General features: G+C 46.9%; 1 protein-coding gene across 1 annotated transcript in view; it reads left to right on the top strand.

Moving 5' to 3' along the window:
* LOC119970494 (leucyl/cystinyl aminopeptidase) overlaps positions 1-13,258 on the top strand; it is a 183,127-nt gene that overhangs the window by 57,961 nt on the left and 111,908 nt on the right. The window contains exon 2 of the mRNA XM_038805217.1: positions 8,252-9,095. Coding sequence (XP_038661145.1) covers positions 8,252-9,095 — 844 coding nt within the window. The remainder of the gene's footprint in view (positions 1-8,251; positions 9,096-13,258) is intronic.

Here is a 13,258-nt window from a genome sequence, read left to right as displayed (position 1 = left end):
AGTGGCCCAGGGCCGGGATTCGAACCCGGGTCCTCAGCGCCGTAGGCAGCAATGCTAACCACTGTGCCACCGTGCTGCCCCGTGAAGCAACATTTCTAACCACTGTGCCACTGTGCCACCCCACAGGAAGGATGTGAAGGCCATGAAGAGGGTGCAGGAATGATTCTTGAGAATGGTTCCTGGGATGAGGAACTTCAGTTACAAAGGTAAATTGGAGCAATTCGGGCAGTTTTCTTGGGAGCAGTTGGGGCTGTTTTCCTTGGAGCAGTTGGGGCGGTTTTCCTGGGAGCAGTTGGGGCTGTTTTCCTGGGAGTAGTTGGGACTGTTTTCCTTGGAGAAGTTGGGACTGTTATCCAGGGAGCATTTGGGACTGTTTTCCGGGGAGCAGTTGGGGCTGTTTTCCGGGGAGCAGTTGGGACTGTTTTCCGGGGAGCAGTTGGGACAGTTTTCCGGGGAGCAGTTGGGACAGTTTTCCTTGGAGCAGTTGGGGATGTTTTCCTGGGAGCAGTTGGGGCTGTTTCCTGAGAGCAGTTGGGGCTGTTTTCCTGGGAGCAGTTGGGGCTGTTTCCTGAGAGCAGTTGGGGCTGTTTTCCTGGGAGCAGTTGGGACTGTTTTTCTTGGAGCAGTTGGGGATGTTTTCCTGGGAGCAGTTGGGACTGTTTTCCTGGGAGCAGTTGGGACTGTTTTCCTGGGAGCAATTGGGATAGTTTTTGTTGGAGCAGTTGGGGCTGCTTTCCTTGGAGGAGTTGGGACTGTTTTCCTTGGAGCAGTTGGGACTGTTTTCCTTGGAGCAGTTGGGACTGTTTCCCTTGAAGGAGTTGGGACTGTTTTCCTTGGAGCAGTTGGGACTGTTTTCCTGGGAGGAGTTGGGGCTGTTTCCTGGGAGCAGTTGGGGCTGTTTTCCTGGGAGCAGTTGGGACTGTTTTCCATGGAGCAGTTGGAACTGTTTTACGGGGAGTAGTTGGGACAGTTTTCCTTGGAGCAGTTGGGACTGTTTTCCTGGGAACAGTTGGGGCTGTTTTCCTGGGAGCATTTGGGACTGTTTTCCTGGGAGCAATTGGGATAGTTTTTGTTGGAGCAGTTGGGGCTGCTTTCCTTGGAGGAGTTGGGACTGTTTTCCTTGGAGCAGTTGGGACTGTTTCCCTTGAAGGAGTTGGGACTGTTTTCCTTGGAGCAGTTGGGACTGTTTTCCTGGGAGCAGTTGGGGCTGTTTTCCTGGGAGCAGTATTCATAATCATGAGGCGCCTGGACCGCGTAGATAGGGAGAAATTGTTTCCGACCGGGAGAGATTCAAGAATCAAGAATGAGAGGGAGCAGAGTTAACATAATTGGCAAAAGAAGAAAAGCCAATATGAGGAAAAGGATTTTTCACACGGCGATTAGTTAAGGACTGCAATGCACTGTCTGAGAGTATGCTGGAGATGGGTTCAATTAAAGCATTCAAGTGGGAGATTATTGTTATCTGAAAAGGTGCAGGGTTTCAGGGAGAAGGTGAGAAGTAATTTGCTTACTCAGAGGGTCAGTGCAGACATGATGGGCCAAAAGGCCTCATGCGCTGTAACAGTTCTATGATACGAAAAGCATTTTACAACACATGGGAAGCAGCAGTTATAAGTAATAAAGTCTTGATTTGTGTAGCGAATGAGTGTTACAGGCTTTCTCTGGTGGGAGGGACCATTGTGTCCCACTGGTTAACCACTGCCCACCTCAATTCAGGCAGAACCAGACTAGTGATATTCTGACCTGCCATAGCCCATCTACTTCAATGGATGCTTGAAGCTTATATTCTCTGCTTAACAAGCGCTTGGAAACTCTCGCACCAGACAAACAAACAAAATAAAAATTATGCTAATTCTTCGATTGGCAAGGTGGAATGTCAAGTTGGACCGTCAGGCCAATGTGCAAAGGATAGATAGACGGCTTGCAGCTGGTTGATAACATTCACAAGATGGATGTGATTGACATGGTGCTTGATAAGCTGAACATTGACACACACCCCTGCAAGAGAACTAGCTCGACAAGAGCTGATCACTGACAGAAAAACATTACATGCCCATCTGGTAGGGGGCAAGTTCAGAGGAAAAGCATGAGTGCGAGTAAGCTTTGATGTAAGGAACTCGCTACTCTCAATGCTAGAACCCTCCACAAATTATTTGGAATGTGTTCTCTCCCTCTGTCTCTCATCTCAAACAGGACCAGGTAATGTCATGAATTTCCAATGTTGTGCTCCACTAGAGGGAAAGACCTGGGGCGGGATTCTCCGACGTCCCTGCTGGGTCGGAGAATCGCTGGGGGGTGGCGTGAATTCCACCCCTGCCGACTTCCGTATTCTCCGGCGCTGGGGGGCGGGGACACACAGGGGGAACTGGCCCCCAGGGGGTGCCCCCATAGTGGCCTGGCCCGTGATCGAGGCCCATCGATTCGCGGGCCGTGGGGGCACTCTTTCCCTCCACACCGGCCGCTGTCAACCTCTGCCATGGCCGATGCGGAGAAGAACCCTCCTGCGCATGCGCTGGGATGACGCCAGCACAGGCTGGCACTCCCGTGCATGCGCAAACTTGCGCCGGCTGGCGGAGGCCCTTCCGCGCCGGCTTGCACGGCGCCAAACACTCTGGTGCCGACCTAGCCCCTGAAGGTGCGGAGGATTTTGCACCTTTGGGGCCGCCCGATGCTGGAGTGGTTCACGCCACTCCTCGCCACCGGAGTGGCCTGCCCGGCCGGTTTGTGGAGAATCCCGCCCCTGTTCAATGAGAAACTTGACATTGCTATCAGCAGAATTCCTAATTCAGAACTTCTTTAGAAACTCAGGGATTTCAGTATAAGAGTGGGCATGGACCTCGAGGAGGCCTGGGAAAGATACATGAGAAAGGACACTTGAACAATGCTGCTTCCGTGTCCTCTGTATAACTCAGTGTTTTTCAGACTTTTTTGCACGGGACCAGTTTTTACCAACTGGCCGACCTTTCGCAACCCACGCCAGCCGACCTTTGCGACCCATGCCAGACAACCTTCGTGACCTACCATTTTCACTTGCCTTTGATGTGACAGGTGAGCCTGCTTGGTCCTCACGATCTTGCTTGCTTTGTCATTCAATGTTTCATTTCTGCTCAGAACCTCAGCTGATGATTTAAGTTCTCGCAGCATCCGTTGAAAATAATCAATGAGATTTGTCCTCGAACTCGCAATCCTTAGCCTTCAAATACCTTTGAAATTTTGAATGTTTTAATCTTTCATTTGCCAGTACTTCCCTGCACATAACACACATGAGCTTTGCATCCTGATTGGCACAATTAATAGTCCCAACCTTAAGAAATCACCTTTATACTGTTTTGTTCCTGATTTCAGCTCCTTAATGGGTTGTTCACCAGAGGCCCAGGAGCTCGCACTAGCATTACTGGCAACTGTAAAATGATGAATCTCTCTCGTGCCCAGAGCACGTGACGTCAGTGTACAGGACGCGTGACCTGCTCTCTGCTGCCGCTTCTGGAGAGAAGGCACCATTGATTTTTAAAAAGAATCTGCTCCTCTTGTCAGTGCACTGACATCTGAGGAGGAAGTGTTCTGCCTCCCGAGGTTCAGGCCTCCGCAGTGTTGAGGGGGCACACAAGCGCGGATGGCCGGCATTCTGAAGGCCAGTCGCGGTCAGCAGTTTTAAAACCTCATCGCAGCCGTTGAGGTTAAAACCTCATCTACTACCCACGATCGGAAACACTGCAACCTGTGGTCCCATGACTGTCTCGATGCCCGCCCCGATCCACCTGCAGGTCATGACCCTGAGTTTGAAAATGACTGCTGTAAGTAGCACCAGTAAACTATTCCTTCAGGGATTAGGCCATAGGTACCAGCAGGATCTGATCATCATCAAACGTGACTTTCTGAACAACATTCTCAACACCTGCAGCGACCATAGAGCTAACTGTGATATTGATCACTCCCATGGTGTGCATCAGGGTTAAGATGCTTCAAGTGGAAGTTTTTAAAAATTGTTTCATGGGATGCAAGCCCTGAACAACATACGCCCAGCAGGAGAAAAGGCTGAACAGTCTTTACCTTCGCTGTCTCAGACATATCCTCGACATCTCTAGGCAAGGCCAAAGTAAACACCTCATGAGGTCCTGGAGTGTGCTCATCCCATCAGCATACTCTCCTTGCTGAACTAGTGATTGCTGCAATGACTTAGTTGCATTCTTTGGTGTCTGCATTGACTTCAGTTGCATCCTAATGACTTTCTGGATGGTGTACCAGCTTCTCAGTCATGACCTCCTGGACATTCTTTTCTCTGCTGCAAAGATACTTGCAAGTGAGATAATGACTATTAACACTAACAATTATTCTGGCTGCCATGACCTCTGGAGGCTGACTGTTTGGAAGGGTACTGGAAGAGGCAAGTAGAAAATGAAAGCTCAGCTGGCCAAGAAAGGGACCTAAAGAAAATAGAGGCCAGTGAATCAGTACCTTCTCTGCTCGCTGTTGTCTTCTGCAGAAAGTGCAAAGTGGAGCTCCTGAGCCACACCAGGCGATGCTTAACAGAGTTGATCAAACCATCATCTTACAAGATAGAGTGTTCCCTAAAAATTGTTTCGGAATGCATATTGCATTTGATTTATATCATGCTGAAGCTGGATATAACCACATTTTTGGTCAGATTGTTGTTTGTGGATGGTTGCTGCGGCGACAAGAATTTTTAAATGTTTATTGTTGCCAGCAGCACTGGACTTGAAGATTGAATATTCAAAATGTCAGTTATTTCACAACAAAGACTCTCAAGTTTGTGGTATATTTATACTTTTATATCTTTTTGTGATAGCAACCTTGTTAAATTTTTACGGGGAATAACAAGGAGTTCCTCATCAGATTTAACATTTTAACTGGCTCAGTTTTTAAAAGAATTCTATCCCCACCATTGATAAATCATAGCTTGGCAAAATAATAGAATGCTGTGCACAGGACTGTATGAATGCAACCGTATAAAAGCTGGGCATCATCCAGGACAAAGCAGTGTGCTTGAATGTCACCGTTGTTATGGGCCAGGGCTTAGAAACTCCAAAGTGTATTATGAAGCTCACCTGACCTATAACTTTGATGTTGAATTTGGCTAGGATGAGCACATGAATCTTCACTTCAGTTGTGATTCATCAGATTTCCTAGGCGCTTTTATCAAAACAAAGTTTATTATAAGAATGTAGTTAACATATATAAAACACTTATCAAGAATTTGTTCTCAATTACAAACATGAAAAACACACAACAGCTACAGTAATCGATGTATATAACTCTTAATGAATCTCCCTTAATAGCTGTTCCAATTCAATACAAAATCCAGCGTGGTCCAGCACATTGTAATCTCACTTGAAAGGGACTGGTCCTCTCCCTGAGATTCTGGTCCAGTTTCCAACCAGCAGATTCAAAACTCCTTCAGGAAAGCAACACTAGCTTTAAGGTTACCAAGGCAGTTTGCCACACCGAATGTACTTTGAGTTCACTGGAACAGCTTTAAAATAAAACAGATAAAACAAGAAACTTCCTGCAGTTTAACACAGTGCTTCTTATTCTTCAGTCCAACACAAACAAACTGAAACTGAAACCCAAAAACCTAAACATCCTCTCACCTCACAGCCCCAGCCCAGCTCCACCCACAAAATTACATCACTGAAGCTGTGCCACAAACCATGTGGTAAAACAAAACCTTTCTTAAAATGACAGCGTGGCCATTGAACTCCACCATCAAAGCAATGTAATTGTGCTATGTATTATGACCAAGATGTGTTGCAGCAGCTCACAATGTTCCTTTTAATAGCATCCCTCAGCCTTGCAATCTCTTACTTGATAGATAAGGGGCACCAACATTTGAGTATGAGAGTTGTGTCAGGATGGTAATGTTATTGCCTCATTTGGGATTATTGAACTATGACAATGGCTGGTGGTTTAAACCTTTGAGTCAGATGATGGATTCTATATGGATAAATGATATACCTATTTCTGGCCATTTTAGAAACTTTTAATAAATTATACTCCTGTCTTTTGCAACAGTCTTGCCTTCGTTTAACTTTAATTTATTCACTGATGTTAGAATATTGATATATTGATAGTTTTTACTAAAATTGTGGGTATCTGGATTTAAATACGCCTGGAAAATTTTGCACTTATTGATTTTTTAGGAAATGCGGTTGTACTGTACCTGCTGCAATTGGACTTTTAACAGAAAAATGCATGTCAAGATATTAAGATGACAGTACTGTTATGTAAATTAATATATCTGTATTCTTATCTCTGGCGAACCTGTAAAAAATGCCCTTTAATATTTTGGTGATCATTTCTATATAGCATAAGAATAGTACAATTTATTTTGTAAATAAACAATTAGCCTACTTACCTTGTTAAAGATATAACTTGGGTTATAACTTTGACACAGATACCCTGGCATTATGCTATCATTTCACCAGCAAGATCCAGGTTTTTCCTTGAATTATTATTGATGGGGGGTTAATCCTAGAGCCTTCCTAGTTTCACTGGAGAGGCTGCTGCACTCTTCAGGTAAGCAGGCAAGGAATGAACAAATTGCTATGTACTGATCACCATCCAGTAACACTTGCTGATGTATTTCATTCATCACATTCAGCTATCAATGGGCTGTGTAATAATAATAATAATTGCTTATTGTCACAAGTAGGCTTCAATTAAGTGACTGTGAAAATCCCCTAGTCGCCACATTCTGGCGCCTGTTCAGGGAAGCCGGTAAGGGAATTGAATCCCCGTTGCTGCCTTGTTCTGCATTATAAGCTAGCTATTTAGCCCACTGTGCTAAATGTTGGTAGCTAACTGGGAATAATGACTACATAACTTGGTCTTACTACTTGAGGCTAATATTAGGAAACCTTGTATTCCATCTTCACGCCCAGGGAAGAATATTGGGAAAGTTGGATTTATTGTTGTTCTTGAAATTTGAATTTTAAAGTCATTTGCAGAGCCATTATGATTCCATGTGTGATGAATGTATAAAAATGGTATATATATATTGTATCATACATTTGTTGCAGTAATGTTTTTAAAGAACCTAGATTAAGGTACCCAGACTGTGTGTCTGCTAAAGCTGTAATAAAGGTGTCGTAAAAATGAGGTCACCATTGCTGCAAACAATTTACTTGTTCACATATAGATGGCTAATGCAACATTATTTTGATTTGGATGGATCCCTGAGTAGAGATAATTTGAGGGATTGCATTTAGTCATAGCTTAGCGGTCATAGGACATAGTGGGCGAGAGATGATATAATTAATAGGAGGAGTCAGGTGTGTCTGTAGTTTGCAGTTTTGCCAAGTGCTGTTAGGTTGAGCAGAAGGGCCTGACTAGACGGATGTATATTGGATCTGCTCTTGAAAGGCTCTCTGCAAAGGGTTTACACCGAGATAAGCAAGTAACCTATTTTTAAAACTTTATTTATAAGTGACATTTGAACTGTGTTGGGTTGTTTAATTGGAATTAATGATGGGTGTAGATAGTAAGTTCCAATTTTTTTCCTCATCAACTGTTTAACTGATAATTGTGAAACTATTTCTTTGATGTTAATGTGGTTAATTCTGTGTTTAAATTAAAGTTTGTTTCAACACAAAATATAACTATTGGTCAGAGTCATCACTCCTGTCATGAAGTATCCTTTCCTCACAGTTTTACAAATTGAAAAATTGTTGGTTCCTCATCCCAATTGTATGTCAGGATACCGGATCTGGTCCGGAATCTTAACACATGTTACAGTTCAACCATTGTGGTACTTGAGAGCCCTGGAATTTCACAATCTGCGGGTCATCCGAATTCTATAATAATTCTCGGCTCTGTTAAATTTTCTCCTTTTTGGACATATGAAATGATAATTTTTTTTCCTCTGAAAGAGTATGATTGCATTAAGTTTTGTACTGACTACAATTAGTCTGCTATTCCAATTTTCCTTTTTGTCCTATCCCCATCCAATTTACTCTCTCCTTTCCAGAACACTTGATTCCTGCTGCTTAGAATACACCCTAACCCACATGCCGGCCTAATCCCCATTTAATGTCAATTTTCTGGGCAATTGTGATAAATAATTGATCTCTAATCTTCAAGGTGTTAGTTGCAGAGGTATAGAATCCAGTATTTAGTGGAAACGAGATTGACTTTTACCAGTGGACATTTGGCCTTGAACCTGCAGGAAGTAATTAGTAGTACATAAGTGTATGTAAAATATGTTGAATATATTTGAAACTATTTTGTATTTCAGAGCGGGCCCGGCTGCCCAGAAACATGATTGAAAATAGCATGTTTGAAGAAGAGCCAGATGTAGTCGACTTGGCCAAAGAACCACGTCTTCATCCTTTGGAACCTGATGATGTTGAATATGAGCCACATAGTTCACGGTTGTTGGTGCGTGGCTTGGGAGAGCATGACCTGGAGGATGATGAAGAAGACTATGAATCATCTGCAAGGTTGTTAGGCATGTCATTCATGAACCGGAGTTCCAATCACCGCAATAACATGTCAGGGGCTTATAATCAGGAAACATCAGGGGGACCTTGCTCGCTATCTTCTGCTCGGACTGTACTTGTTGGAGCATTTGTTGTAGTGATTATACTTTCAATAGCGATGGTTGTCTACTTTCTGCCAAAATGTACCTTCACCAAAGAAGGCTGCCATAAAAAGAACACAACTTTAACACTCATATACCCGTTGGCATCCAATGGCCAGGTATTTCCCTGGCCAAAAATGAGATTGCCTAATGCTGTTGTACCAGTGCATTATGATCTTACTCTGCAACCCAATCTCACCACCCTGAATTTCACAGGCTCTGTGCAAATAAGCCTTCTAGTCAAGGAGGATACCAACAACATAACTCTCCACAGCTTCGGTCTCAAAATTGACAAGGCAACACTTACTCCAAAAGCATCGAGTCAATCAAAGGATGTCCAGGTTTTGGAGTATTTACACCATCAACAGATTGCCATTAAAGTTAACCCAATGCTGTTGAAAGGAGACACATACATACTTAATCTGGAATATTCAGCAAATCTGTCTGATGGTTTTTCGGGATTTTACAAAAGCAGCTATCAAGATAAAAACAGAACAAGGTAAGCCGACTCCTGTCAGTATGTTTTTCTGAAAGTAATTACTATTTCCTGACTGGTTTACTTTGTGTATTGTTGTTAAAGGACACTTGAAAGGAAATAAACCTTTCACTTGTGTTTGATTTAATCTATTGTGCGCCATTGTTTTACAGCACAGCTGTTTGTGCCACTTTGTTGATGCATTTTTTGCTTTTCTCAAAGTATTGGTAATGTGCCCAGTGGTGACAAAAGCTGGAAATTTGCAGTTTTTATGTGAATTCAATAAATCTGTTCCCTTGTGGGCTAGCGCTCAAGCTTGGCCATTCTTGATACCAAACTGTTATTAACAAACTGGAGTGCTTCATAAGTGAAAGGAAACCTGACACCCCGGGGGTGATTCTCCAAGCCCTGGGCCGGTGCGCGATTCTCCGAGATGCGGAGAATCGGTGCCATTTGCGCCGGCTGCGGGCCGCTGGAATCGGATGGGCCGAGCGGCCACGCAGATACGACAGAGTCCCATTTGCGCTGCCAGTGGGAATTCTGCGTGAAGGGTCGTGGGCGGCCTGTGGGGCGGGGGAAAGCGCTCCTTCATTGGGGGGTGGGGGGGGCCTCTGATGGGGTGTGGCCCACGATTGGGGCCCACGATTGTGCAGGGGACTTCTTCAGCGCGCCGGCCCTGACTCAACATGGCATCGGTGTTCATGGGCCAGCCGCGTAAAAATGTAGGCCGGGGGAGGAGAGAAGCCGGCCCGCCGATCAGTGGGCCCCGATCGCGTGCCAGACCCCATCAGACAACCCCCAGTGAAGGAGCGTTATTCCCCGCCCCACAGGCCGCCCCTGACCCTTCGTGCAGAGTTCCTGCCGGCAGCGACTAGGGGTGAACGGCGCCGGCGGGGACCCTGTCGTATCCGCGCGGCCGCTCAACCGATCCGGGCCGGAGAATCGTTGGCCCCGCCGATTCCAGTGGCCCACGGCCAGCGCCATGTCAAACGCGCCAGTGCAAATAGCGCCAATTCTCCGCACCTCGGAGAATCGTGCAACGGCGTTCACGATGGCATGACCACTTGGTCTCCATTTTGGAGAATTGCCCCCCTCCCCAAATCAGTCTGTCCGCAACATGATTCGAGTCCACACTACGTATTTGAATCTTAGTGCCCTCTGAATTATCTAGCAAGAGATGAGCAATAAGTGTAGCTTTGTTAGCATTTTCCAACAGATTTTGTGATAATAGGACAACCACGTTCTTTACATACTATTTCAATTCTATAACTGATTCACAGCCCCAGTTTTTCATCCAATGTGATTTGGTCACAATATAAACAAATAAATTAACTGAATTTTTCTTCTTATTTGTTTAGCAAGCACTGGATTACTCATAGAAAATAGTATCCATTATAAAATGCTCTTCTTCTTGAACTTCATCTTGCAAATTAGCCATATTTAACTACTAAATCTATGCACCAATCTGTGTACCTTTTTAGCAGGCATTAAGATTTGAATCTGAACTGAGTTCCCGACAAGTCTGAAGGGCATATTTTTAAAATGCATTCATGGGATTTTTTTTTTAGATAATTATTTTTATTCTCCTCCTTTTTCACATTTTCTCCCAAATTTATATCCACCAACAATAAACAATAATCAGCAACATATATGTCAATCCCCATAACAAGAACAACGATCCCATTCTCCCACCAACCCCCAAACATTAGCCCGCATGATTACATAAATAACTGACAAAAAGGAATCGGGGATTACCCATAGTCACCCTTAATACACACAGCACCCCTTCCCCCAACCCTTCCACCCATCCCCCCAACTAATGTTCGATGTTATCCAGTTCTTGAAAGTGCATAATAAATAATGCCCATGACTTGTAGAACGCCTCCGTCCTTCCCCTCAGTTCAAACTTAACTCTCTCAAGAGTATAGAATTCCAACAGGTCCCCCCGCCACGCCAGGGCACAAGTGGAGAGGCTGCTCTCCATCCCAGCAGGACTGCCTTTGGGCGATCAACAAGGCAAAGGCTACAATATCTGCCTCCCCACCATCTTTCCAACCCTGGCTGGCCCGACACCCCGAATATGGCCTCCCGGGGATCCGGGTCCAGTTTCACATGCACCACCTTGGAGAGTACCCTAAAAATCTCCTTCCAGTACTCCTCTAGCTTTGGACAGGACCAAAACATATGAACGTGATTAGCCCCCACGCCCCCCCCGCGCAACGCTCACACACATCTTCTACTCCTTCAGAAAATCGGCTCATCCTCGCCCTCGTGAGGTGTGCGCTGTATACCACCTTCAGCTGTATCAGGCCCAACCTCGCACATGAGGTGGAGGCATTTACTCTCCAGAGCACCTCACACCAGGGCTGGGATTCTCCCCTACCCGGCGGGGCGGGGGGTCCTGGCGTGTCAGAGTGGCGTGAACCACTCTGGCATCGGGCCGCCCCAAAGGTGCGGAATTCTCCGCACCTTTAGGGGCTAGGCCTGCGCCTGAGTGGTTGCCACTCCGCCGGCTGGCGTGAACGGCCTTTGGCGCCACGCCAGCCGGGGCCGAAAGGACTTCGCCGGCCGGCAGAAGTCCACGCATGCGCCGGTGCGTCAGCGGCTGCTGGCGTTATACCGGCGCATGCGCAAGGGAGGGGGTCTCTTCTGCCCCCGCCAGGGTGAAGGCCCCCTCACGGCACAGGCCTGCCGGCCAATTGGTGGGCCCTGATCGCGGGCCAGGCCACCGTGGGGGCACCCCCCGGTCAGATTGCCCCCCCCAAGGACCCCGGAGCCCACCCGCGCCGCCAATCCCGCCGGTCAGGTAGGTGGTTTAATCCACGCTGGAGGGAAAGGCCTGTCAGCGGCGGGACTTCGGCCCATCGCGGGGCCGGAGAATCGCCGGGGGGGGCCCGCCGACCGGCGTGATTCCCGCCCCTGCTGAATCTCGGGAGGTGGAGAATTCTAAGAACCCTAACCCCCAGGGGGTCGGCGAATTCCGCCCCAGATCCCCTCCTGTATAGCCTCTCCCAACTCTTCCTCCCACTTTGCTTTGATCCCTTCCAGTGGTGCCTTATCCTCTTCCAAAATAGCTCCGTACACCGCTGACACTATCCCCCTTCTCCAGTCCCCTTGTCGTCAGCTCCTCCTCCAGCAATGTGGAGGCCGGTTCCTCCGGGAAGCTCTGTATCTCCTTTCTGGCAAAATCCCCAACCTGCATGTATCTAAACATTTCTGCCTGCTCCAGCCCATACTTTGCTTCCAGCTCCTTCAATCCTGCAAACCGACCGCTAAGAAACAAATCTTTTAGCGTCTTACTCCCCTTCTCTTCCCATTTCCGGAAATTTCCATCCCACCTCCCTGGCTCAAATCTGTGGTTCCCCCGAATCGGCATTTCTCTTGACCCTGCCCCCAACCTGCAGTGTTGGCGAAACTGCGTCTAGATTTTCAATGAAGCTATTATTACCAGACGTCCTGAGTATTTCCCCGGAGCTATCGGGCACTGTTGCTAGTGCTTTCAGTCCCGACCCCATGCACAAACTCTCCTCCATTCTGACCCACTGGGAATCAACCCCTCTGACCCAGCTCCGCATCTTCTCCACATTCGCCGCCCAGTAGTAGTACATCAGGTTCGAGACCCAAACTCCCTGCCTGCCTTCCCCTCTGTAGTAGCACCTTTCGCACTCTGGCCACTTTCCCTCCCCATATGAACGAGGTAATTCTTTCCTCAATCTCTCTGAAGAAAGCCTTTGGCAGGAAAATTGGTAGGCATTGAAAAATAAACAGAAATCGTGGCAACACATTCATTTTAACCGCCTGTACCCGACCCGACAGTGACAGAGGGAGACCATCCCACCTTGCCAGGTCAGCTTTCACTCTCCCCACCAAACTAGTGATGTTGTACCTGCGAAGCCACCCCCACTCCTGGGCAACCTGCATCCACAGGTACCTAAAGGGAATCCCTGCCCTACGGAGTGGCAGCCCCCCCCCCCCCCCGCCCCCACCCCTGGTCGAGACACCACAAAATACTCACTCTTGTCCTGGTTCAGCTTGTACCCCGAGAACGATCCAAATACTCGCAGTAGCTCCAATATTCCCCCTATCGACACATTCGGTTCCGACACATATAACAGCAAGTTATCGGCATATAAGGACACCCTATGCTCTATCTCTCCCCCCCCCCCCCCCCCCCCCGCACTATTCCT

This window comes from Scyliorhinus canicula, chromosome 8 (assembly GCF_902713615.1).
Source record: "Scyliorhinus canicula chromosome 8, sScyCan1.1, whole genome shotgun sequence".
In the NCBI taxonomy this organism is placed as follows: Eukaryota; Metazoa; Chordata; class Chondrichthyes; order Carcharhiniformes; family Scyliorhinidae; genus Scyliorhinus; species Scyliorhinus canicula.
This window is presented reverse-complemented; position numbering and strand designations above follow the sequence as displayed.